This window comes from Curcuma longa, chromosome 4 (assembly GCF_044706935.1).
Source record: "Curcuma longa cultivar G26 ecotype Majalengka, Jawa Barat chromosome 4, ITB_CL_G26_1.1, whole genome shotgun sequence".
Taxonomy (NCBI): domain Eukaryota; kingdom Viridiplantae; phylum Streptophyta; class Magnoliopsida; order Zingiberales; family Zingiberaceae; genus Curcuma; species Curcuma longa.
The window spans coordinates 12,963,299-12,991,161 of NC_133864.1; the positions used below are offsets into that span (position 1 = coordinate 12,963,299).

At 35.4% G+C, this 27,863-nt stretch overlaps 2 protein-coding genes and 1 pseudogene across 7 annotated transcripts; all 3 read right to left on the reverse strand.

Moving 5' to 3' along the window:
- Positions 1-2,653: 2,653 nt before the first annotated feature.
- Positions 2,654-4,816, reverse strand: LOC141828554 (uncharacterized). Of its 6 annotated transcripts, none has more exons than XM_074716000.1 (2): positions 4,642-4,816; positions 2,654-4,151 (listed from the first exon to the last, which is right to left on the reverse strand). In XM_074716000.1, the coding sequence occupies exon 2, from the start codon at positions 4,134-4,136 to the stop codon at positions 2,862-2,864; it is 1,275 nt and encodes a 424-aa protein (XP_074572101.1). In that variant the 5' UTR covers positions 4,137-4,151; positions 4,642-4,816; the 3' UTR covers positions 2,654-2,861. The 6 variants fall into 6 exon arrangements, with proteins under 6 accessions (XP_074572101.1, XP_074572103.1, XP_074572102.1 ...); XM_074716002.1 differs by having other exon boundaries at positions 4,633-4,816; XM_074716001.1 differs by lacking the exon at positions 4,642-4,816 and adding an exon at positions 4,514-4,590.
- Positions 4,817-11,931: 7,115 nt separating this feature from the next.
- On the reverse strand, positions 11,932-13,733 carry LOC141828011 (uncharacterized; annotated as a pseudogene).
- Positions 13,734-14,125: 392 nt separating this feature from the next.
- LOC141828045 (putative MO25-like protein At5g47540) lies at positions 14,126-27,818 on the reverse strand. Its single transcript, XM_074715397.1, has 11 exons — positions 27,701-27,818; positions 26,621-26,782; positions 26,302-26,420; positions 21,228-21,302; positions 19,633-19,726; positions 19,034-19,093; positions 15,497-15,565; positions 15,270-15,368; positions 14,830-14,874; positions 14,632-14,734; positions 14,126-14,392 (listed from the first exon to the last, which is right to left on the reverse strand). The coding sequence occupies exons 2-11, from the start codon at positions 26,780-26,782 to the stop codon at positions 14,331-14,333; spliced, it is 888 nt and encodes a 295-aa protein (XP_074571498.1). The 5' UTR covers positions 27,701-27,818; the 3' UTR covers positions 14,126-14,330.
- Positions 27,819-27,863: the final 45 nt, after the last annotated feature.

Here is a 27,863-nt window from a genome sequence, read left to right on the forward strand (position 1 = left end):
TCAAGGAGAAGCCCAGAAGGCACATGGATTTCATCAGAGGAAGAAGATACAGGAAAAAGACGGTTCCTGCTTTATTCTTCTTTGCTTCTCTCGATAACCCCTTATCCCTGCACAACCCCTAAATCGCACCCTGGTTATACCATTTAATCTCCCACTACAGAGAAAGGTCCAATAATAGAAATGATCCCAGAAAGACTAACTTTGTTCTTCCTCAATCTAGCCTGAAGCCATCACTCCGGCCTCCACATCAAACGAGCTAAAATGAACAGAAAGAAAGCAAAGTTGACATATCTTCAACAATGGAACTGCAATAATAAAATGCCGAATAATAAAAGCTTCTCTCTTTCTCTGCGCACTGTTTTTGTTCTTTTCTTAGCTTCTCACCCTCCTCTCTTCACTGCTCAACACACATCATACATGAGGTAAAGCATATTTGTTAATGGTTTGATGCTGCATCATTATCTCATCATCTGCTGGGACTGACAAGTGAGTGCTATTAATACAGTATGAACAAAATATTTAAATATAGGGACACACCACCATGACATGGGGATGGTTGCTGAAGAAAAGGGGATGGTAATTCAGGAAGAAAAAGAATCAGAATAAGGCTATGATTCATGCATGTCCTTCCCGACAAATGATGTGACAAAAATAATCAACTTGTCTTTTAATGTGGAGGGAGATGGGAACAGACAACAAGAATAGATAAAATGCAATATTCTTCTCATTTGATCTGTGGCCCTGAAAAAGTGCTTAGTTTAAGGAGCTTATCAGTCATCTAATACTAAATGGAATTTCATAACAATAACGAGTTGGAAATGGAAACAGAGGAGTAGAGGTGGAAAAAGAAAACGATCTACACAATCTACTGATTTTGGTGTAAAATCTAAGAAGCAGAGTTCCAAAACAAAGGTCATTTTTACAGAAAGATCAATGGTCATTTGCACACTGCTTGTACAATCTCTGTTAACCATTCGTTCTTTTTTATTACAAATATATTCTTCGTAGCATGGTGGAGCACGTGAAAGATGTAGAAGAAAATGCCAAAACATACAAAATTGTGCAGCTTTTTGTGTGCTCCTTGAGGTTCCCTGAAGATCTAACACTCTTTCTTCATCATTGTAACAATTCTCCCTTGCTAAGCCCCAATTAGAATTCAGACAGTGAGTAACTTTCCAGGGCAAACAAGATCTTTCAGTAACTCAATTTGGCCTGTTGTCGAACCCAAGTTCCAAAAGGCACAAGGATGAGTAGTAGGGGCCGGCTGCTGTCTACCACAAGACTACAACCTTAAAGCCATTGTAGCCACCATCATGAGGTGTGTTAATGGCCGCTGCAGGTGAGGCGAGGAGCACCAGTTGTGCCTCCTTTTTTGGGTTGACTTTGACATTGTGCTAAGACAGTACTTGGGGACTCCTCTTTTGATATGCAAAACGGAAGGGGGCCGGCCATCCACTGACGAGCAATGACCTTGAAGATATAAAGAGGATGATGAGGCTGACATGCACAGTGGAGATAGTGCTTGGATTTGCATGATCCAAGATGCTGTCATTCTCATCATGATGGCATTGTTAAATGAACAAGCTTTCATGATGAGCAGCGCAGTTCAAAATCAGAAGCTGTGTTGCTTGGCTTGGTATGAATAAAAAATATTCGAGAACAAAACATGGATTGGTTCTTGTTTGAGTATATTCATGCTTGTTCATTGAGTTCATATAAACTTCTCCCAATTATATTTCAACATGTGAATTGACTTTCAAGCCATTTCTACCTACATAAATCTAACAAAGGCTAGATTTTTATGAGATCTGGGGAGTGAGTTTAAGGGTGGTCCTTGAGACAATCTTACAAGGAACCTCCATCATCATTTTGCTTATTTATTTATGTTATCATCAACCCACCAGTGGAAGCAAAGTTCAAGTTGAGATGTTGCAAGGTATTGTGACTTGGAGATGTTGTAGAGTTTATGCAACAGTGACAGAAAAAAGAGTCAAGATTAAAAAGAAAAGAAGCTTTAGAGGTGGGTTATATGAGCACAAGAAGAAAATAGTTGAAATTGATCTATCTATTCTAGACTAGCTGTAGATTAGAAGGGAAGATATAAGCAAGTGAAAATGACATAAGGAAAAGGATAAACTGCTGGAAGAATTAATTGCCTGTTGTTCAGAAGTTCTACCGTTTAACACAAGCAACAACCAGTGGGTTGGACTCAATACCAGATCATGCATAAGAACTTGTAGAGGAGATTTTTTATTTTGGGATAGTTTTTTTTTATTAGATGAAGAGTACTATAGGTGAAAATTTTTAAAGAAGTACAAGAAAGATGGATAAAGAAGATTCAATTAATCACATTTTATTGAATGATTGCCATTGTTTTTGTATGGCAGTGATGAAGGGATATGGAAGCTGGAAAAAGAGCAAATCTCTACAGACAGACACAATGAGATTAGATTGTGATTCCAAAAAAAAATTTCACACCACATGATCTTCTATCAATCTAAACAAAGCAAAAACCAGTGCAGTGATCACACATCCATCAAACCTCAATGGCAGTGTCGATAAAAAGATAGACACTGTAAATTTCAATCTAGATAAAAGAGCAACTGATTTAGAATCCACACTGTAAATTGAAAATCAAAAGCCAAGCAAGAGATAAAGAACATATCATGCAAATTCGACAGACGATAATAACAGTGTAACATCAGTACATTAGAGAATTTTTCATCTAAGCAACTCATATTATTGTCTGATTATCCTGTGAACAGACAGAAAGTGTTTCTTGGTCATTGCTTGGAACTAAACTGACCAGTTAAAGTACGAGCTCTTGAGTTAACCATAGAACTTCACTTCACTCCATAAGATCAGAAGAATGCCCTGCTTCCATAAAAAACTCTGGAACCATTGCTCTTCGGAGTCGGCAGCGTCTTCTCAGATCCTGAGCAACCATTCTCTTGAGTCGGACCTGAGTTAGCATTTTCCAAAGCTGTGCTACTATTATCAATGTCCATAGGAAGTTTCAGCTTGGCCAATGACTCTGTAAACTGCTGCATACTTTTCATGTACATATCAACAAAGTCCTGCTGAACTGGTTGCTCTGGAACGTCTATCTTGATAATAGGCTTGAAGAATGCATCATCTGATGGTGCTCTAGAAGAATCAACCTCAGCTTCCATAGATTCGAGAGTTTTGACTTTTGGCCTCGGCGATGCTGTGGATGACAATGGATCAGAGGTAGCTGGGAGCCCCACAGTCGATTCAGTGGTAGAGAAACTGCTTACTGCAGTATCGCGTTTAAGATTTCCAATGGAATCGTGACTATTGGCGGCGGAGAAGCTCTCCACTATGCGCATCCCTGCTTCCTCACCAGCGCAGTTATCATTCTCTGTAGTAACAAAGCTATCCGAACTCTGAGTTTCCATGTCCGCGCATGGAATCCCATAATATTCAGAAACCATTAGCTGATTCTCCTTGTGGGCTTTCAAGTCAGGAAACTCAATTTTCTCGTAATCACAGGGAATTGAGTTATCAGGTTCTGCGTCAGGTAAGGTCGTGTCGACGATCAGCGATTTTGGAAGTGCCGGAATTGTCATCACTTCGGGAGAAGCTCCGACATAAGAGATTGACAGCTGAACAAACCCGGCCGGAGAATGGAAAAGATCAGTTGAAGATAGGGAGTACTCCTTCACCAGTTTGCCGTTGGCCATGAGGACATTTGAAAGGGGCACCAGCGCAAATCCAAGCAACTGATCTTCAAGATAATTCTTGGCCTTGCTTAGCATCCATATCTCGCATTTCATCGAACAGTTAATGCTCTTCACGTTGAGTCGGAGGTTCTGGTTGAAGACAGGGTTCCTTCCTCCGCCGTTGATTGTCTGCGTTGAGACAGTAACATCAGGGTTGTTGGTCAGGCAAAGCTTGGCGAAAACATCTTGTTTGTGGTAGATGCAGATGTTGTGGATGTCACGAGCTTGGTGGACAAAGACTTCAAGAAAGCCAATGAAATCCTCAGGGTTAAATTCATCACTGAAGCTATTGGAGCTCTCGAGGACAGGGCCGGCGATCGGCTTTGGTCCGGCCCCGTTGGAAGCGGCAGCAGCAGAGCCGAAGGTTGGGGGAACTGCTTGGTAGGACTCCATAGCTTCTGCTAACAGCTGCACCAACAAGAGGATTGGATTACAAAGCAAGCTAAAAAGCAGTTGATCTAAATAAGCACAGATGTTCTGATGAACACCACAAATTTGAGAAGATAGAGCTAGAAACATTTTTTTTTTAAAAAAAATAAAACTTTGACAGCATAAAAGACGGCAAAATCCAGTTTTTGATATGTCAGGAAGCTCACAAACTTGCAAAAACAAAACTTTTCCCCAAAATCCAGATGAGGGTTACGAGAAGATCTAAGCAAGAATGCACAGATCCCAGAGAGGAACGGTTCTTGCAGTATAAATACCGCAAGGATCTGCTAACAATCAACGCATAAAGCAGGAGAAAGCGTCGAAGCCCCCAAAAATCTCACCTTTGCTCCCAAAAACAAAAAACAAACCAAAAAAAAAAAACTCTGCTCGACCAGAATCAAGGAGCAAATCCAGGGCGAAGGGGTGAAAGGAAAGCGAAAAGATCTAGAAACACCACCACCTCTCTCACCAGGTTAAAGAGGCCAAAAAGAAGTGATTCCTCAAAGGTAAAGTTGAACTCGGTCTCTGTCGCTCGCCAAAGCTCTCAATTGACTGGAATGCTGTGAAAATTTAAGGCGCTGCGTTGAAGGCCGACGCCGGAGTCGACGTCAGTGCTTTTCCTTCATCTTCACCTTTTTTTTCCAATGACAAATCAAAAAAAGCACGAACAAAAAGGAAAAAAATTATCAAAGAGAATGATCCTGAACAGGTGGGTCCCGCCCTGTTTCGGGGGACCTCCAACCACATTATTGCAGTAGCTTTCAGTGCGAGCTTTGACCTTTATGGAAAGGGCACATTATATAAAGTTGGGCAAAATCAAAGGAGTTTTTTTTTAAATCAAAAGAATACCCCTCGAGTCCTCAAATATAGTATTCGTTCAATTTTAATTTTTTAATATATCAATTTTAAATTTATTATTCATGTAATATTCATATGGTAATATAAATGATTTCATTATAATATAAATTTATTTTATTCAATAATATTTATATTATAATAATTATGAAATAAATATAAATGTAGCAACAAAAATGATATAAATATTATAACACTATAATTTAATTTGCTATAATTAGATTTATCATGTCAAAATAATTGACTGACTAATTCAAGATTTAATATATCTAATAAAAGATAATATAAAAATAGTGTACTTAACAACTATATCATTTTATAAAGATTAATAGAGTGAGATATTTTGATACAATTTTATAGTAAGATGAACTTGATTGAACATTATTTTTAAACATACTAACAAAACATCTAATCACTTCAATTGCCATATAAAATCATCTAATTATAAGATAATTGTCATTTAAGTAACCTTATTTTTTGTTAATAGAAATTATAAATTCTATATTTTAAATGTAAAAAATACAAAATTTATTACAAAGTTTGAATCACCATTTTATTGATTTTTTAAAAAAAAATAAAAAATAGAATGATTAATAATATTTAATCAATGTTATATATATTACACTATATATATATATATATATATATATATATATATATATATATATATATAACTATTTTACATTTAAAAATATTATAGTTTATATATAACTTTGGGAATTAAGTTGCAGTAGGTGTTTCAATTTTGCCAAGAAAATACTTATCATTTTTTTCTGAAATTACATCAATTTTATCAAAAACTACTAGCCAAAACTACTTTAAAATCAATTAAAGTTGCTTTTAATCATACTCATTCTAATATTAGTTAAAACTGTTTCAACGTTACCGAAATTAATTAGGTAAAATTAAAGAATGTATCTTTTTATTATAATAGTAGACATCCATCTTTCATCTATTATAATCATCCTACGTGTAGATCATAATTATTATATAATTATAATAGTTATAATGTAATAGCTGTAATAGCTACTATAATTTTATAATAGCTAGGATTTTATAACTGTTGTAACTATACAGTTATAGCAGCTGTGAGATCGTAACTTTTGCAACACAATATTGATTAAGATTGATCAGAAATAAAATATCAATTATGATTTGTAACTATTATAATATGAATATTGAATTTAATGAAGTCTTTGAATGAAGAAAAGTCATAGTCAACGACAAAAGCTAAAGATTTCGAAGACAGAGTTGATCTATGAGGTTATGTTCTAGAAAGATCAATCAGACCAACTAGGTTGCATAGTCAAGTGAGAACTAAGTTAGGATCTTAATGAGTATGTGGGATCTGATCCAGTCCAATAAGTAGAGTTGTCAATTTGACTTAGGCCTCTTAAATTGGTTTACCTCGTTAAACAATTAAGTGGGTTGGATTGATATTTTATCAACCCATTTTAAGGTGGATTTAGGTGATTGGCCCACCTGGGATTGGGACCCACATGGGTTGACTCGTGGTGGACTTGAGTTGGCCTGTGGGTTGAGAATTTTTTTCTTCTAAAATTTAAAATAAAAGTGAAAAACTTAATGACTTCGTGAGTTTAATCCGGCCTAATCTGCAACTAAATTTAAAATTTTTAATATTTTCTATATATATTTTTATTTTTTTGGTGGACTCGTGGACTTAACCTATCAAATCCGCAACTCCAACATATAAATTTTTAACCTTTATATATATAATTTTTATTTTTTGATAGGCCCATGGGTTGACTCGCCTAACTCGCAATCCGCTTTGAGTTGGGTTGAGATTGGAGATTTTCTAGTCTGCCAAGATGGTGGCCCAGTCCGTCCCACTTTGTCTATATAATGAATTTTTGATGGATTAACTCATTCATCATAAATTGATTCGTTTGACTGCACTATCAAGAAGGGCATGCAATTGATGACGTACAGTACGAGTCTTAGATCATAGCTTGGACAAACAACAATAGTGGAGCTATTGAGTAAGCGTGATCTCTGCAATCAAAAAAAGAATTCAATTAGCCATTCAAGTAAGATATGAGAATTGACGGAGTTTGTCTCCAGGGCATGATTGAATTGATTACTGCAGAATACACTTGTTAAAGTGGACAAGAGTTAAATCTCGACGAAGTCAAATAATGTCCTTCTCCATAGTGAAGCTTTCCTGATTTACCTTCTCATATATGGTTATGAGACCTACATGTGAAATTGCTGGTAGTAAGTGGATTTCATTTTTTATTGAAGAGAATTGATGGAGTTTAATTAAAATGATATGAAAAAGGGTGGAGTAGATTAGGAACTCAAAGCTGATCTGAGTGAAACTCATTATAATATTAATCAGTGTTATCCATATTGAACAGAGATAAAATTCTCTAGTTATATAATTGATATATTATAATATTATTAATATTGATAAAAATTAAAATATAATACTATCAATATTGATTAGAATTGAAATAATTATATTAGAATAGTTATGAAATTTTTATATTATAATAGTTATGAAATTGTAATTTTTATAACAATATAAAAAGTAAAGATAAATTCAAAAAGTAAAATATACCGTGGCGAAATAAGAACACCCTTTTGACTATTCCAATAAACCTTTTGAGTTTTTTTGCCCAAATTAATTTAACTTAAGCAATATTATTTAAGCATAGTAAACTATTATAATATATAATAGTTTTAAATAAAATTATTATATGTTTATACTAGTAATGCTCTAATAAGAGTATTTTTAATGAAAAAGTACTTTTTATTTTTTAACCATAATAAAAATTAAAAAGCATTTTTTTTTGTTTTTACCTTCTAATTTTTCCACAAAAATGTGAATGGAAAGACCATTGGCTATGCCACAGACGATCTTGGTGAGACGTCACATCAACTAGCCTTGGAGCATAGCAATTAGTTGATCATGAATGGGGGCCTCCACTTATTTATTAAATTTCCCCCCTTTGCCTAAATTCATGCGATCCCATTGGCAACACTTTTCCATCTAAATATTTAATTCTCTTAATCATTTAATTTTTGACAAAAATAAAAATAAAATTATTATTATTATAATCACACCCCTCTTTTATTTTTTATAAGAAAAACTCCACCCTATCACTCCCATATAAAAATAATATAACTGTCCTTAAGTATATTATTCAATATTATTATTTCTTATCACACATAGTAAATCCTGAATCAATCAGTCAGTTGTATAAATAAAATAAGTTTGCATTATAATCGTTACAGTTTTATAACGATTACTACGTGAATGTTGTTGAACATGACAAGTTCTAATTGTAATAGTTACGTTTTGTAGTTGTTACAATGTGAACATTGAACATGATAAATTTAAGTTGTAGTAGTTACAATTTTATAACTACTACAATGTGAATATTAGATGAACAAGTCAAATTTACATTGTAGTATCTATGAAATCTTTGTTGCTATAAGGTGAATGTTTTTGAATAGATTAAATGTGTGTTATAGTAATTATAAAATTATAATCGATACAATTTAAATATTGTTGAATAGATCAACTATTTAAGGTTTAAACTTGAAATTGACCTACTAAAAATTCGAAATCCATCTATCAAAAATTAAAACTGATCAAACAGTGCATTTAAAGGTAGATTTTAAGAGAGGACGGTGAGGTAAGGTGAGAGGCCTTTTTGATAAAAATAAATAAATCAAAAATAGATGTCTCTCGATAATTCTAATAAAAAGAGCGTCTTTTTCATGATTTCTCTTTAAATTTTGGGAGCTAAAATATTTCTTTAACCATAGGCACTTTCTTCCATCACGCTATCATTAAATATCAAATTAATAATTTTTAAAAAAAAAATTCCCTTTTCTACTTTAAATAATAATTGTGAACAAAATTGGGAGAAACTTGACTTTGGCCTTTCTACTTATTTTATAGAAAACACCCTTATCTTCTTTAAAAAATTGTTTTGTTTTAAACTTTCAATAGATTTTTTTTTAGATTTGTTTTAAATTAAAAGTAGTTTAGATCGACTCACATGGATTGCTAGAATGGTAGATACAAATATTAAATAAAATTTTAATAAGAAAAAGTTATGTCAACTATATCAAAGAGAGGGGAGATGTTTGTGAAATATAATAACTATCCAGATAGGATTAATGGCTTCTTTCTTTATTATAGTTGTTTCTATCCAAATATAATATTCATTTATCTAATTGTTTCTTTCTTGTTGTGGATCGACATGGAGAAATCTATAATGACCTTGTGACTTAGCCTAATACTTATTCCTTTAGTGAAAGTTGTTAGATTTTTCTTCGTATTGTGACCTCAAAAAGCATGAAGTCATACTTGTCAAAAGTAAAACAAAAGAATGGAAAGGATGAGAAAATTAACATTTTTCTTCCTTTAATGCCGATCAACTTGCGCTTTTAAACTTAAGAAATTTAACCACTATAATTTTTAAAACTCTATATCTATTTCGATTAAAAAAATAATATTAATCTATTTTATAAAACAATTTGAATTATTTTGATCATTATCAACTTCTAAATTTACTATAGATTATTATACTCTCTCCTACCAAAGAGTTTATTTTGACAAAAAAAAACACTTGATCATAAATTCATTGAAAATTAAATATTTTAATCATTATGAGATTTCAAATATTCTAATGCAATATTATTATTATTTATGTATTTAAAAGAATTTATTTGAATTAAACATCTGAGCATGTTTTATAAAACAATGAAAAGCTAGAGTGTTTTTTTTTTGTTAAAACATTAAATATAGAGTCATGTTTTTTGTTCTTAACTATAGAGAACTACTTATAGGGCCATTTTTCTCAATTACAAGGAACATATTTTGATATATTGCCCTTGTCTAATTTTGCGACAACTATCAACCATTAGCACAGGTTTTCACTCTACTCTTTGACTATATTCATCCTATTACACACAGACGTTAGTTAAGGACAGCTGAAATATTAAATACATTCATCCTTTTACACAAACGTTAATCAAGGACAGATGAACTAAGCAATAGATTGTAGCTAGTTTGAATTTGAAACCAGCTTGAATTAAATAGTTTGGGACGTACCGAGTTGCATATATTTGTTATTCATCGCTCATCATTTCCAACAATAGAATAGAATATATCAGATCAGTGTGGCACACCAACTCCACTGTACTAAAGCTAAAGCAGAACAAGCGTGAAGGAGAAAAGGTAGAAGAATCAAACGCGTGCCGAAGCTTAAAGCTGGGAGGGGCCTGGTGGTGTATTCACGCTTTGCAGCTCAAACTGCACATATTCCTCAAAGATAGAATGATAAGTTGCAAAGCGAACCATGACCCACTTGAAGATAAAAGTATCATAAAATGAACAATCAAGTGCTTACCCGATTGCTAATGTTCTGCTTTGGACATTAATATTCTTCAGAGCATTGCAACAGCGAATGCATGTGGCCATGGCTGAGCAAGGAGAGATGGGTTTTAAAAGTTGGAGGTTGAGGTAGTTGGCCAGTGCATTTCAACTATCAAGTTGCTGGTGCTGTTAACTGCACAATGCATCCTAAAGGTGGAGATTTATTGAATGATGTAACAACCAGCCTTGAGGCAATGGCAACACAAAAAATCTGCTTAAGTTGCAGAGAGTAATGCACTAAACCATTTACCAGATAAAATAATTCTGTTTTCTTTTGATCAGGCACACTTCACTTTTCTGGAGAAAACAAGAGTTTTTAAGTCTGAATGAATTGGCAAGATTGAAGTTTGGACTTGGGCTAAGTAAACTCGACTATTTGTCATCCATGCCTAGTCATAATCCAAGTTACCACAATATAGGAATAATAAATAAATTCAGTTTTTTTAGGAAATAAGGAGAGAGTCTCTCAATATAATAATTTTTTAATAATAATGCTCGGAGTCAAACTGGTGGCCATTACATTACAAATTCAATGCTCTAAACTATGCTAAGCAAGCCCACGTATCACATAATGTAAGAGAAAATTAATATATAAAAATCTGGAAAACTACCAAATTTTTTTTACCTATTACTCAATCTTAGTTTAGCTATTTACTCTAGTCCATAACTAATAACGTATAACATATAATATATATGCATTTTTATTTTTCATATAATTTCTAGATAGATAGTCCTTCAAATATATAGAAACAAGATGTTTTTGTCTTCTAGCTCACAAATTTTCTCCAACCTCCATATGGAGAGGAACTGTGAAGGCATGTGCTAGTTCGGACGGTTCACCAACAAATTAATGCTGGTCGGCACAAGGGACAGACAATGTCTCCCACTTCTGATTGATAATGTTGAGATGGTTGTGTTTCATTTGGTATTTTATTTATTGAAATTCTAATTAAATATACTCAGTCGAGACACCAGAGAAGACAGCCATAATAGAAGCTACCTACAAAAACACTTAACTACGAAAGGTAACACTGCAATAATCATTAAATAAACACTATATTTCTTCCCAAACTTTGGCTTGCACATAACTAGTACATGATTTGCTTCAGGACAGGCTCTTCCCATCCTGAATAACTTTCACTATTCTATTTGAAAGGCATAAATATGAGAACCATGATAGAAGCGTTACCTCGCACGAGGCTGGAAAACAGAGAAATATACTTAACAAGAGCATTAATGGAAAAGTTTTGCATTCCGTCACACAAATTAAAGGATGCAAATTTTGTAGCCATGTCTATTAGTTTTCTAGAATATGATCTGACAGTGAAAAAAGACACAGGTTAATCTCTATATGAAAAGCGAGCCTTTAATAATTTGTTGACTTGTTTTCCAATTAAAATCTCTAAAAAATCAACCAACCAGATCCATGTTACACGTGCAAAGATATCTAGAAAGCACAAAAAAGTCGTGTAGCGACCAAAATTTTTAATCATCCTAATCATTTCCAAAGTTTGAAGGATTTTTTTAACCATAAAACAATGACATTATGTGATTGAAGCAAAGGTTGACTTGCTCTCTGTTGTTATTGCCACTACTGATCGTTTCTAAGTTTCTGAACTAAGGAGATGCTAAGAAGAAGCTAGGTATAGAGTGACAGATATTTGCAATCATCAATAAGTGAGAAACATAAAGGACTAGGAGCAAAGTCATCAATTCGATGTAAATGCAATCAACAATCCAGCAGCAGAGTCTGGATGGTAACACCAACAAAACAACAATATTACAATCCAAATGAATTTCGAGAACAACATCAGAAACTTTTGTACACATCAATATGGCACTACGAAACTCAAAATCAGTGATTGAACGGGAAGTATTGCCATACATGATATACACCAAAACAGTGTAGAACAATGTACCTTATCAAATTACCTCGCCATGTCCTGCCGCTGCTCGCGCAAGTATCGGAGAAGCGTCTCTGCCTGCGAGATAAAACATCAAACATGTTTTAGCTTTGGAGGAGTTGGAGGCAGAGGAAGGTTGCGGTGGTGCATGCGTACCTTAAGCTTGGCCCGGGCGGAACCGCACTGCGAAAGGGCTACCAGCGGCGGAATAGCACCTTCCCTGACCAGGAGACCGCGGTTCTGGGTGCTGTCAGCGCAGAGCAGTACAAGGGCGTGCACAGCGAATTCTCTTCCCCTTGCTGGCCCGGCCTCGATCGCCTCTACCAACGCTGGGATGCCGCCGGCCTCCACTATCGCCTCTCGTCCCTCCGGGATCGCAGCCAGGCTGCCCAGCACCACCATTGCCTTCTCCGCTGTGCTACCACCGGGTTCTGCGATCATGCCCACCAGACGCACCGCCGCGCCCGCGCTCACCGCCCGCTCCTTGTTCTGGCGCGTGGAACACAGCTTATAGAGCGCGGTGAGGGCGTCCTTCTTCCCCCGGCTCGATCCACCCACGAGCAGCGCCACCAACGGTGGGATCGCTCCGCATGCGCCTATCGTTGCCCGGTTCTCCTCGATCATCGAAATGTTCAGCAGCGCGCACGCAGCGTTCTGCTTTGCAGAGGCTGTCCCTGTCCGCAGGGTGTACACCAGCGGCTTGATCGCGCCCGCCGCCGCTATGCGCCCCTTGTTGGCCTCCTCCAGCGAAAGGTTAAGCAACGCCGTCGCCGCATTCTCTTGCACGGCCGGGTCCGTGCTGCGCAGCAGCGGGACTAGGGCCGAGATCGCCCCCGACGCCCCGATCAGCGACCGGAAGTCCGACCGATGCTTCGCCAGGATCCGGATCCTCGCCGCAGCCTCCCGCTTCGCCTCCACCGACACCGACCTCAGGCGCTCCACGCAGGCTCGCACCACCGGCTCGACGCCCTCCACCGACGCGTACTCTAGGCTCTCCGACGACGTGCTGAGCCCGGATTCCTCGAAACCTTCGACGTTGGATGCCGCAACGCTCCGCGGCACCTCAGATATGGCGAAGGAGGCCAGCCTCTGGAGCTCGCCGGAGATGTCGGAGCCAAAGCTGGAGCAGTCAGAGAACCCCCTGGAGATTTCGAGAAGCTCCTCGTGCTCAGCGCTGGAATTGGCAGAGAGAGAAGGTCCCGCTCCGACGGCGGCAAGCTCCCGTAGCTTGAAATCGACGAGTGAGTCGGTTAGGTTTTCGGAGACAGCAGCCGAGGATGGGAGGGCGGGCGGGGGTGACGAGAGGTGGGACCGGACGGTGCGCATGGATCGGCCCTGATGGTAGCGCTGAGCTCCGTTGTGGCACTAGGAGTCGGCGAGGGAGACCATCGCTATGTAAAAAGGGCGAAACTTCTAGAATGTTTTGTGTTCGCATTTAAGCTCATGGTTTAGTTCGATCCGCAAATCCACTTAATTAATTATTTTCGATATTATTTTTTTATTCAACTAAGAAATTAATTTTATGACTGTTGAGTCTGTTAAAGAGAGTAAAAAGAGGATACGACTCCAACTTAAATGGCAGTTCTTCAAAATACCAAGGCTTTTAATACGAAGCAAATGCCTATGTCATCAGCCATTCTCTCCAGCATGACTACGGTAATGAAATCTGACCCTAGGAAACAAATTAAAAGTCAAATGCAAGCTAAAACTTTTGAAAATCTAGGAACATCATCAGAAATAGACTAAAGTTCAATAAACTTTCAAGTTATAATCAGGTTAAGTTAGGCTTCAGTTTCAGACAGTTTGTCTTCCATAGACCCATAATAACAATAATAAACTCTCGCCAATGTAGGGTCCCGAGGAAGGACGGACTACATGACCGAGGAACCTTAAACACAGTAGCATACCATAGAGGAAGGTGACTAATATTGCTCTTCCAACATTCTATGAAAAATTGCGAACACGAAGAAGCCTGAGCTTTGTCTCTCACTTGAGGGCTTCTATCTCTCTCGTAGCCTGGGCTTTGTCTCCTTCAAATTGCTCATCTTCTGCAGGAAAAGTTGGGAAAATGACAGCAACAAACAATAGCCAAACCTTGATCAACTAATCCTGATCTGATGCTTACTGCTTGGCAGTAAAGGTGAGTTAATGAGTTTGTCTACTTAACTATTTTGCTTCTTAGTTATCTATATCGATTTGATGTCAAACAAAAGTCAGAAATGAAGCAAATGTGCTTTTATTTATGTCTTTGAATTAAATGAGTCAGCATATTCAAGCTCTGGCATACCTTTATCTAACTTGATTTGTTGGAGCAAACGAAGAAGCTTGTTCTGATTTGTGATCAATATAGTTCTGATCTCAGGAGGCTTCTTCTGATTGACGACAAAAAGCTAAAAATTTTCAAAGAAAGGTTAACTCATAACTAAGAATATGTTATTAACAAAAAAGAAAGTTTCTAAAAGAAAAAAAAGGATGCAAGGTATACCTTAAATACACGGAATGCTTCTATTTGAATATTCTGACTTGATTCCTATCAGTAGAGATGATTGAAAAATGATTTCTGATAATAGTCTAAGTAAATATAAAATAAGTTTATCATGTATAACAATGGCAATAAAATAATACCATTGCCGCTAGCTAGTTGCAAAATAATCACAACTAATCATTGTTATTTATATCAATAGCAAAAAAGGAATTGTCGACTTAGCTATAATAGTAAATCATGAAGCTATATGCATACAGATAAACAAAGATATGCCATTTGGCAAACGCATCTTTTTTACTCATATGTGATACATTTAACTTAATTTACATTTTACACTGGCACTTACTGATGATTTTCAAACCATATAAACTTTAGCAGTAGTAACGAAGTAGCATAGAATGCTTATGAATCCTGATTAGGAAAGATTTGAGTAAACGTACCCTTAGGAGATTCATTAGGATCATAAGATTATCCTTTGAACTAACATAACGAACCATAATTGTAGTGTTTGATTGCTCAAGTAACATATCACCTAGAAGCTGAGTTGAAAGAGAGTAAAAATGAGGTTCTTGAAGTAACTACTCAAGACTGTATATAAGATATATAACATCATTAAATTCCAAACACCAAACTGAAAAATGCATCTAGAACATAATTTGGAATATACCTTAACAGATTGTCTTCTTATGATGTAATTTGAAGATGATAGGAGCCTTGTGTTGTATTCTGAAAAAAACTGAAAGAGAACACTTTAAAACAAAAGAAGTAAACACACATTCATTGAATGCCTGTGGCCTTACGGTGACTACAAAGAAAATACAAACTTCTGCTGACTGAAATTTAAGACCACTCATATTAAAACTAATAATCCGAAACAAAATAACTTAGCTAATATTCAAACATCTAAAAGGAATCAGTTATTTAAGTTATTCTGTAATTAGTTAGTCCTAACTCAATGGCAAAGTGGTTGTTATATTGGCAAAGTTATTCTTAAGCCTGTTGTTCACGTTTCAGCTCTTTAAAAAAAAAAGAAAAAGAAATAAATTCCACTTCCTGCAATATTTTACATTTATTTTCAAAAGAAGTGAATGCCTAGCAGCTAGATAGCTACACTTGTCAAGCTTCACATCAGCCACGGTGCCACTAAAATTAAAGGCATTAAAGTGATGCCACAGGTGTAGGTGCTCTCTAAGGCATCTTCTCAGAATAATTCCTTTATATACACCATAGATGATAAAACAGACCAAATATCAGCTTTGTCCTCTCAGGATCTTGTGTCCTTTAACATGAAGGAGAATTGAGAATAATGTTGTGTTTGATTCGTCAGCAAAAGTTTTCTTTTTTGATAATTTGGGCATCTTAGTTGTGTCCTGATGAAGGACGTCTATAAGTTTTTTAATAAGCATAGTAGTACTAAGATGGATTCAAGCCTAAGGTCTTTACAGATAAAAACAAAATAGATAATCCTGGTGCCAAATCCTGGTGAGGTGACCCAAAAGGAAGGGCTACCTGTAATGTCGTGTCTACAATTGGGTCTGAGATGCCTCCAGTTAAGAACCTTGAGATTTAACCATGTTGCCACCCTTAGGTTAGAGATTTTACATTGAAGTTTAAGCCAAAGGGAGGTTTTGCATTAACAAAGGATTATAACGCCTATATGAGTTCACCATCACTAATTTGGGCTCAAGAATTTTGGATCAGTAGTTCATACTTACCCAAATTGATAGGACAATTTTCTCATTTAGGTCAAATCATTTCATATTAGTTTGGAGTTGATTTAGTTGTTGAACTAAAACTTGCTGAGGTGGAGGTTTATATGGTTGGCTCTTCCAGCACTAGTCATAACTACATTTACGGTTGAACATCCTTAAGCGGTCCAGCATAATTCAACTAAACCAGATCTTGACCAAATGAATGCATGTATACAATTATTGAAGGCAAGGAATAGAGAAAAAGTGTTTTTACTTCTCTTAAGAGTGCTGTTTCTAGGAAGTAAAAGTAAGATCTTTGCTTATATATCTCATCCTGTTTGTAAGTATAGAGGGGCAACAGCCTCTAGGATTCAGGTGTAGGCACTGCTTTTTTCTCTGTTTATTTTTCAGTTTTTCCATCTAATTTTTATCTAGGATATATAATGATTGTAACACTATATGGAAGCTATTGTGTAAAAGTTTTCCAGCTTCATCATTGATCAACAAATAAAATAAGTGAAAACCAAGTCAAGTTTATCACTCTTCTGGCTTGTGTGTGCTTTGCTGTTTGTCACTTATGTTGTTGAGATTGATTTCGATTGCACATAAATTTTTTGGTTTTTTTCTCACTTTGTTGATGGAAATTTATGTTATGCAGTGTTCTGATTGGTTCAGTCTCAGATACTAGGAAATTAGATGCATCCTATCTTCATGGGAAAGATCAAACAGCTAGTGTCATAGTGATATTTGTTGGGTTGCAAGGGTGCAAACATAGTCCCACATCTAAAACACATGGGAAAGATCATGGGTTTAAAAGGATGGAAAGTATCTCCATTGGTATGAGGCCTTTTGGGGAGAGCCCAAGAACAAAACCATGAGGACTTAGGCCCAAAGTGGACAATATCATGTCATTGTGGAGATGTGGACATTCTTTAACCCAACAATTGGTATCAGAGCGAGACCGCTCTTCACCGGACTAACCGCCGGATAAGCTATAATCCAGATCTAACCATGTGGGGACCCTCGGGGAAAACAAAGGAAGTAGGGGAGGCTCAGACATGAGGGACATGGCAGCCGGACCATGAGAAATGGTAGCGGAGCTTCCAGTGGTCCTTTGTTTGAGGGGGGGATTGTTGGGTTGCAAGGGTGCAAACATAGTCCCACATCTAAAACACATGGGAAAGATCATGTGTTTAAAAGGATGGAAAGTATCTCCATTGGTATGAGACCTTTTGGGGAGAGTCCAAGAACAAAACCATGAGGGCTTAGGCCCAAAGTGGACAATATCATGTCATTGTGGAGATGTGGACATTCTTTTAGACCCAACAATTGGTATCAGAGTGAGGCCGCTCTTCACCGGACTAACCGCCGGATGAGTCATGATCCAAATCTAACCATGTGGGGACCCTCGGGGAAAACAAAGGAAGTAGGGGAGGCTCAGACCATGAGGGACATGGCAGCCAGCATGAGGGACATGACAGTCGGACCATGAGGACATGGCAGTCCATGAGAAATGGTAGCGGAGCTTCCAGTGGTCCTTTATTTGAGGGGGGGGGGTTGTGAGGGCTTAGGCCCAAAGTGGACAATATCATGTCATTGTGGAGATGTGGACATTCTTTAGACCCAACAATTGGTATCAGAGTGAGGCCGCTCTTCACCGGACTAACCGCCAGATGAGTCATGATCCAAATCTAACCATGTGGGGACCCTCGGGGAAAACAAAGGAAGTAGGGGAGGCTCAGACCATGAAACATGGCAGCCAGACCATGAGGGACATGACAGTCGGACCATGAGGACATGGCAGCCGGACCATGAGAAATGGCATGGACCACGAGAAATGGTGGAGCTTCCAGTGGTCCTTTGTTTGAGGGGGGGATTGTTGGGTTGCAAGGGTGCAAACATAGTCCCACATCTAAAACACATGAGAAAAATCATGGATTTAAAAGGATGGAAAATATCTCCATTGGTATGAGGTCTTTTGGGGAGAGCCCAAGAACAAAACCATGAGGGCTTAGGCCCAAAGTGGACAATATCATGCCATTGTGGAGATGTGGACATTCTTTGGACCCAACAATATTTTATTTCACAGTAACTCTCACAGGGGTATCACAGCAATGTGAATACTAACAAATAATATCAGAATAGTATTGAAACCTACAATTTAGATCTAAAATGTCTAACTTCTACTATTGGCACAGCCAGGAGCTTTTTGACAAATAATTGTCTTCTGAAACCAACATTTACTTCAAGCCAAATTAAATGTATGATTTTTTTTAAAAAAATTATAAGCTGGTCCTACTATACCAAAATGAAAGAAAATACAAATCCCAAATAAAACAGAAAAAGCGAGAATAAATAAAATATCTGCAAAGTATGGTACATGAGTTTGACCAAACAATAATAACAAGAGAACAACGACCATCTGAATAAAAGCCCCAATCATCTCTGGACAACTTGGCTTAATGCAACTGATTATCCCTACACAAAAGAACTCTTGAGAAAAATATCCTTACCCATTCATAATTTTTGGAGAGATATTCTGCAACAGTTGATTTGTGCCTTGTCATGAGTTCCTGTATAATAACATCTTTAGTGGTCAGTTTTTTTCCTTGCCTTACAGAGAAAGAGCATGAATCCAGAATAGCTTTAGCAGACTCAGATTCCCATACTCCCAAGTAGAAGTTGAAAACTAATTTCTTTGTTTTCTGATTGTTCTGCACTAATTACTAATCTCAACTTTTATATAATTCCAAATATTTTAAGAGTAATAATAGTTTTATATTCTTCATATCTACTATTTTCCATTGTAAATTTTCTATTATTTATAAAGTTAAAAAGGGATCCTGAACCAACTTAAATCCAAACATATGTTTATATTAGGGAAAAGTAATTCTATACCAGTTCATACAAATCTGCTTAATCCATTCTAAAGTTTTGTGGTCCCTCCTCCCTACCCGTCTCTTGGTCAACCAACAAACTTAGACCATAAAAGCTCTGTGGTCTGAAAATTTAAATCCTAGCTGGAAATAAAACAAATATATGCTCTTGACTGTTTAAAGGTTATAAGTAACCAAATTTGATAAAAATAAAACAGATTGTAACAGTTGTTGACCTTAAAAGTTAAGTAGGCATCTGATGATATGTCAAAATTTGGAATCTCAATATAATCAAAGAACTTCTTCATTTTATCAAACTCTAGAACGTACCTGCAAAAGCAAATCAAGGACAAGTGCAATTGGCAAACAAATGGTTCCAAGTGACAAGCATATTTAATATCATATAAAATGGAAACCAAAATCTTAAAAGCAAGAAACAACACTTTTCCAACAAAGTGTGATGTAAAAGACGATCCACAGTCCATCAAAAGTTCTGTTCATCTTAATCTCTCCACAGATTGAATATATCGGCATATATGAAGTTAATTATACATTCCTCCTCACCACTTATATCAATTTTCTTGATTCTGTGCTTAACTGTATTTACTCTGGAATACTAGTTGGTAGAGTTTTTTTTTTCTGTAAAAAGTTGGTATAGAGTTTAAGCACAAGAGCAACAACATTTAAAAAATTCTACCAGCCAGGATTCAAGACTGTTATCAAACTTAAATATTAACGGTTTATGTTTGAAGTGGAAGAATTTTAATTGAACAGTGTCTATTTACTTTTAGGACACTGAACTCAACACCACAAATTTAAAGAATGCAGGATTGATTTGAGGATAAAATTAGTCAATGAATACAAGTATTTCTAAAAGCAAAAAAGTAAAACAACAACAACAATAATGATCAGCGATTTTTTTTGCCAAAGGCCAACAACCAGTCAATGTAACGCATCAAATTGATCATTCTTGAAAAAATTCACAGAAATATACTAGTAACTGCAAATTCATATGGATAGAAAACATGTCCAGATAAGGGAATTGTAATTGTCGGGGCATTAGTTCCTCCCTTGTGGTTAGAGCTAACCATGCTATTTTGATGGTTTGACAATGTGATTTAAGTTAGGTTTTGATATTTGATCTAGCACCATTGAAATGCTACAATTATAGGTACAAGATATAGATACCTTTAGTAACTTTTTCTTTCAATATTTAGTACTCCATTTGGTGCATCTCCTCTATCCCTCCCTTCTCTTTTTAGTGTTTCATCTCATTTTCGTGATTAACAAAAGACAAAATTGAAAGATGGGAGTGATGGAAAATGATTTTTCATCTTGGTTGATGTTCTTTATTATTGTTGCTTCTCTTGCCATTCCCTCTTCTTTTAGTATTTATTTCCTCCCCATGACTGGTGAAAAGAATTGAAGGGTATCTTCTTAAGTTAATTGCAGACTCTATTCGTCTAGACAAACTATGACTCGATTGGCATTATAGGAATGCCAACAGCATAGGCGTCACAATAACATTTACCTAAGTATCAATTGATGATCAGTATGGCACCTTGTGATCATGTTAACCTATACTGGTAGCACATAATAATAAATAGAATTTCTTAAAAAGAGAGATACTGATAAGACAACATAGCCACCTATCACTAGAAAATACTTTCTATGAAAATGAGGATAATTCAAGCCATCATATGCTTTTCTATCTTAGATTGACACCATCTGAAAATGCATTACGTTGTCATTCATAGCCAACACTCTTGGGAACAACAATTCAGATTAAAATATTTTGAGTGCTAAAAGAAAAACAAAGACTTTACATTACCTTGCTATACTCTGGTGCCGAATACATTCTCTGAGCATAACTCCATAATGTAAAGCCATATTCATGTCTTCATACCTTTATGCACGATATGGGATACATATAAAAAATCATAACATAGATCTAGGTCAAATACATATAGATGTATTTTTAAATTAGTAGAACAAAGAGACAAATCCTAAATCTGAAATGGATAAGGCATCACAACAAAATAAAAAGGAAGGTTGAAAGATAAGCATAGATCAAAACAAGATTTTATATTTCATTTAATACTATTGTAAAAAAGATGTGTGCATTATCTTAATTTTCTTTGATGTTGTAGAGTCATAATAAACACGAAATGAAATTTAGTCTTAATTCTTCTAATGTCACTAAATCATTGCAATATCATAAAACCTTTCTTCATGCCTATAGAATATAGGAGCATAGTTTCTTCCTTATTTTATAGTACAATAACCCAAATTGGGTCCCCAACATTGGGAAATGTCAAAATCAAGCTCCTTTATTGCAAAATGCATAAATCAAGCTCCTTCCACTTTTGTAGGCCAAAATACCCTCAACTATTTCATCAACAGAATTTAAAGTTTTGGTGAAATAGCTTGACTAAAAAATAAATTGAAAAGAAACATATTAAAAAGGCAAATGTCCATTTAATATTAAAGGTAAATATGCTTTTCTAATTTAAAATTTGAAAAATTAATTATTCCATCAAGCTATTTGGTGAAAAAAGTTGATGGATAGAAATTAGCAAAATTAAATTATTTTTTCTTCAAAAAGAATACCAATTAAATTAAATACGAGTTTGCATCTTTATGTTTTTTTTTAAAAAATGAATTCTATTAAGTTGCTTCACCAACAGTTTAATAATCAAGCTGTTTGATGAAACAACTTGATGACTGAAATAGGTCAATTATTTTTTAATCAAAAGGAGGCAAATGCACATTTAATTTTATAGCTAAACGTTTCAAGTTGTTTGGTGAAACGATTTACCAATTAAATTAGCAAAATTAAATTGATTTCTATTTTAAAAAAGAAAAATAAATGTTTTTAAAAATATTTTGTCAATCAAGGTTTTTCACTGAGCAAACTTGATATGAGGAATCAAGTTGTTTGGTGAAACAACTAGATATACAGTGGGTATATTAGAATACATAGGCCAATTTGGACATTTCCTAATATTAGAGGTTGGGTTTGGATAATTTCTCTATTTCACACATTTGGAACAGTAGCTCACCAATATCCATCTTATCATGGAACATATGATTCAATATATGTTATAGATTACATATACTTGTATAGACATACCATATCAGAATTATATCCCTCATTTTCACAAACATAATCATTCTAGACTTTTCACACTTCTCAAGAAACTCAACTAATACATTGACTTTTTTTTTGGGAAAAATCAGAACTAAATACTTAAATTATTCTCCGTCCTTATCTTTACCTCTCTTATCTTAAAAAAATTGAAGACAACAAGTGTTGGGAACATGAAAGATTAGCTTTATTTATCAGAGAGTAAAATTGAAAGATAAGAATTTTAATTACGGATGACATATTAACATGAAACTACTATTTCTCCTATGACAACTCTTTTTGTGAAACAGAGAGAGTAGTACTTAAGTCGAAAAAAAATGACAACTATATGAGAAGACATTAAGGTAAGTGGTAAGAAATTTAGATATGATTTTGAATTCTCAACTTAGGAAACCTACAACAGCAATTTCTCAAGGTAAGAAGAGATTAATGGAGATTAACAAGTTTGTAGAGAGGACAACATTATTTTTAAGGAAAGTATTTTCTGACAGGGAAGTGCTTGAGGTGAAGTTTTGCTTCTTTTGTCTCCATCGATGTTGAGAGTGGAGTTACACTTGTGCTGCAGTGTTTTTTTACATAGTGGCCATCATCTTATCCTTTTTTTTACTTTTGCTCTCATGATCATATTATATAAATTTAAATGCTCTTCATGAGAGGTAAACTTATGTCAAACGTTCTTGTCCATTGTTTACGTTTATGTTTGCAATCTTGTGGTGCTGGAGGAGACAGACTACACAAGGTGTTTGATTGATATATGGCCTCTACTACAAGGACAAAGATACAACTTGAAATAGAAGTAATTTTGCATTTACCCGCATAAATTTTGACATATAGAGGATATTTAAGGTGGCATATTCAAGTATCAACCTTATTGAGATTGAAGTTGGCAAAATACCATTAATAGAATTTTTAGAGTCTTTTATGATCATCATGTGCCCCTTAGGTTATAAAGAATTTTACAATACTGTGGTTTAACACTTTGACTCACTATATTTTATGGATTAATTTAACATTGTAGAAAGGATAAAACTTACATAAAATGAAAAATATTAATATCCAAGAGCAATTAGGTGTAACTTCAATTTTCAATTTATGATAAAATGAGACAAAATAAGTTAAGAACTTAAAGAGATGAATTGATTCGAGTAGAAAGATTTAGAGTAAAGGGAGATCGACTAAAAAATAAATTAATCTTATGAATCCAGCAAAATCTACTGCTACCTCAAGGCCACAATTTGAAGTTCAATATCCAAAAAGTTCTATGAGAACTATGGATTATGGCCAAGGCCATTTGCCCAAAATTGGAAGTGTCCTGATTTATTACAGGCAAAGCAAGTTATAATATTGGCATATGTTTTCTTTGTCTTAAATTTTTTGACATGTTTGTCTTTATTTAGATAATATTTTCTAACCTTGCTCTTTCTGAAGTAAGAAGTTCTTTTGGAAGCTAAAATAGTATCTGAATTTTGACTTTGCTTGTATAGCAGGCCTTTGTCGTCTTCTTTGAGGTTGATTTATTCCATATTGTTGGGGAGTGTATATTTGACTACAAAAATCATACTGTTGGTCTTTAAGTTGTTTCTGGATTTGTATATAAGTACATTTTTAGCAATAATATGTTGTACTCGTACTCCTATATTATCATATTGAAGTGATACGCTTTCATGTCTGTCCAAGATTTATGGATTTCTTTTCCAAAGTCTCCAAGTAGTTTACTAAATAATCTTTCACAACAGTAATTACCTAAAACTGCTGTAAGTGCTCAAAAGTCATTATAGAAAAGTGTGATCAAGTTCCAGCTAAATAACTGAAGTTGTTGGGGTTTAAGTCTCGCATAACTTCTCTTTGCCTAATGTCTAGTCTTGTGTTGGCATCTCTAGTTGTTAAAAGCCTATGGATGGTGGGACAAAAGTTGAGAATATTATTTCCTTAAGAGGCTATTCTATCTACTTTTTCTGGGAGTTTTAGTTTAAAAGCTTCCTAAGCAGCTCTGACTACGTCTCCTAGATAATTCTCTTACACGCATCATAGCTTCACCAGTTTCTATATCGAGTTCATATTTAGCATGGTAGTCTCTCTTAATTGAGATAATCCATTGTTCTAAGTAGGTGTCATATAACTGAGGATCACACTCAATTATATTTAAGAGTATAGAATCCTTTCCAAAGAAAGTGATTTCTGGTGGTCTCCTTTTACCTATAGTCTTGAGTAAAGGATTGTTATTGGTGTAAGGAGCTATTCCAGTTTTGGGTAGATGGCCTTGGCGATAATCCATAGTTCTTATAAAACTTTTTAAATATTGAACTTCAAATTATGGCCTTGAGGTAGCAGTAGATTCTGCTGGATTCATGAGATTAACTTCTTTAAGTTGTTTTTTAACAATTATATTTCGTTCTTCATCAAAGTATAATTCTCAAGTGTCCTCAAGTTTTTGGTTTCTTTTATCAAAATTTTCAAGTTCAGCTAAATCTTCCAAAGTTAGATAATTAGCAACTTCTGTTGGCAAGTAGACGTATTCGTCTATGTCATCGAAAAAAGGTTTAACTGTATCAATGATGTTTCTTAAATTATGTACTTCAGTACTAGCTTGTTGGAGTAGTTGGGCTTTTACCATTTGTAAGTGTTTGTTTCCTAATTGTTGTAGTAAGTAAAGGGGGTCATCTTCTTCAATATAGATGAGATTACGATTATCATCTTCCATTTCTTCGGTTTGAGATGTAGAAAACTGATATCCACTAAATCTAACAATTAGGCTTCCATATCTATCTTTATACATTATGGAGTCGGTTAGTCTGAGTGTTGGTTTTAGGGATTTCTAAGTTAATAGTCAATTTTAGTCCAACTAATGTTTTAGAGTTAAAGTCTTTAGACTTTAAAAAAGAAAATTTCTTTGGAAGTAAGTGCTTCAATGATATATTTAATTTCGACCTTAAACCTATTGTTGATATAGTTCATTGTTTTTCCTAAGAATACAATATTTAGTTGAACATTATTATTTTGAAAGTCTCTATATCCTTTAGCTTATATCAGGATTTTAATATGTTTGACAACATCTCTGATTGTCATATTAAAATTTGGACATAAATAAGTGATACCTAAGTTATTATTCATGTTTACCTCAATCAGTCCTATGACTGCCTTTTCCTTATTGGAAAATATAGAGTCATATAAGATGAGTAGAACTTTGCCTTCTACTTTTTTTCAGGTGAGACCTCGAAGGTCAAAAATAATTGATCCTAGGTGGATATAACTGTGGTTCTGTTTAAAAGTGTCATTGTTGACTAGTCAATCATAAAGCTTAGTCTTTTTTCACTTCCATCAAGAAGATGTAAGGATTCTGTCCTGTGATGTCAAAACAAAGCCCCTCAATTTTTTAGTCTAAGAGATGAATATAGAAAATATAAAATTTCTAGTGCATAAAAGTATAGCGGCCCCACACGAGCCCCACGACCATATAAAATTCCTAGTTTTGTCCCTGATTGCATGGAGTTAAGGGAGAAATAAGATCAATGTAGTTGACCATAAAAAGTTAGAGCAAATTTGGCTTTTTTACATACAAAACCTTATGAAGACTTTTGTTTCCTTAACTAGGTATCTATATATTGCTACAACTTATAACACAGATCCAAACAGTCAAAACAGGGTTAAGGGGAAGAAAAAGAAACAAACGGCAGAAACCTTACTATGATTCTATGATACATTACTGACATTTATGAGATAGATCAGTTATACATGAAACTTTAAATAGGAAACTCACCCAGAAATTAAGAGGTCCAAGAGATCTTTGTTAGCTTCCAAATAGTCAGATGCGATTAATCTTGACTGGACCTGCTGCCTTTGCAAATTAGCAACAATTTGGGTAGCATCATTACGAGCCTGCAAACTCACACAGGATGAGACTTCAAAAACCAAGTTATAAAAACCAAGTTATATGCTTGTGTGCATATATTTAGGACTTGTTAATCACAGAATGTAACAATAAAACAGATCTGTGAAAAAAAAAATTGCAAAATGTCTTCAAGATTAATCATGCATTTTTAAATCTTAAGAAAAATATCATATATTAAGATACTTACTTCTAAACTTAACTTTGGAAGACAAACAATTAGCAGGCGTAGGGTGTTCTCCCTAAAGAATTCCTGGGTTACTTGAGCGCAACCTTCAGCAGTTGGCTCTGAATCAATGTTGCCATAAAGCACAATTTTCACCTCACTTATGCTTCTAGATAGTTCTGTCATCTGCATAAGAAGAGATGCATAGTTTGATGGGCTATCGATACCTAAAATTAGCTCGCTGGATGATAACTGAATATCTGAGTTGAACAAAGATCATTCAGCGTCTGCAACAAAAAGTAGATATTACCATGGCGATATAGTCTAAGTAAATCAATGAATGTTGGTCACAACATATCTTGGATTTAGATATTGTGTCTGGAAAGAAAATGAAGGTACTTTCATATAAAGTTTTCAATTGTAAACTCAAATACTCTTAAGCGGTATCACTTATTTGCTTGGATATTGAAGTGGCCAAGTAAATCTACTGTATTTTCAGTAAAAAAAAAAAATGGATGCAGACAAGAAGATCCTTGTTTATGGCTTAGTAGAAATCAAATAAAGATGCGGCTTCCAACTGCATCTGAATTTGTCAATGGCCAGCCTTCATTCCCCTGCAACGCAAAAGATTTTTGATCGCGCACATATTGCTCTCTCCAACCAATGAAGATGCCACTCCATGTAAAACGCGATAAAAATATTATTACGCCGATACAAGAAATGTTTTAATCTTTCTCATCGATAGTAATCGTACTCTGCTCTTCGATACGGAAAACAGAGGATTATATTCATCACAGCCTCAACACAGTGAAAGAATTCACACACAAGGAAAATGACAAAACGAAGAGCATATAACCGAAGTCAATCACGGAGCCAGATTTCAAAATCCGATCTTAGCGTTGCGCAAAATGCCGATTAATACCAATCCTCGGCACAGATACAAAGACAAAAATAAAAAATACAAATCGATGAACACAAAACAAAATCCGATCTTACCGTTGCGCAAAATGCCGATTAATACCAATCCTCGGCACAGATATAAAGACAAAAATAAAAAATATAAATCGATGAACACAAAAACAAGAGGGCATTGACGAATCCCACCTTCTCCTCCCGTTTGGCATCCCGCGAGTCACCGTCGCGATCGATGTATCTCAAGAGCTCCCGCGTCAGGCGCACGAGGTCGGCGGGGCTCCGAGGCTTGGTCTTAATCAGGTCCCTCACGTTCTCCTCCGGCGGAATCCGCTGCTTGTGGCGGTTCCGGGGC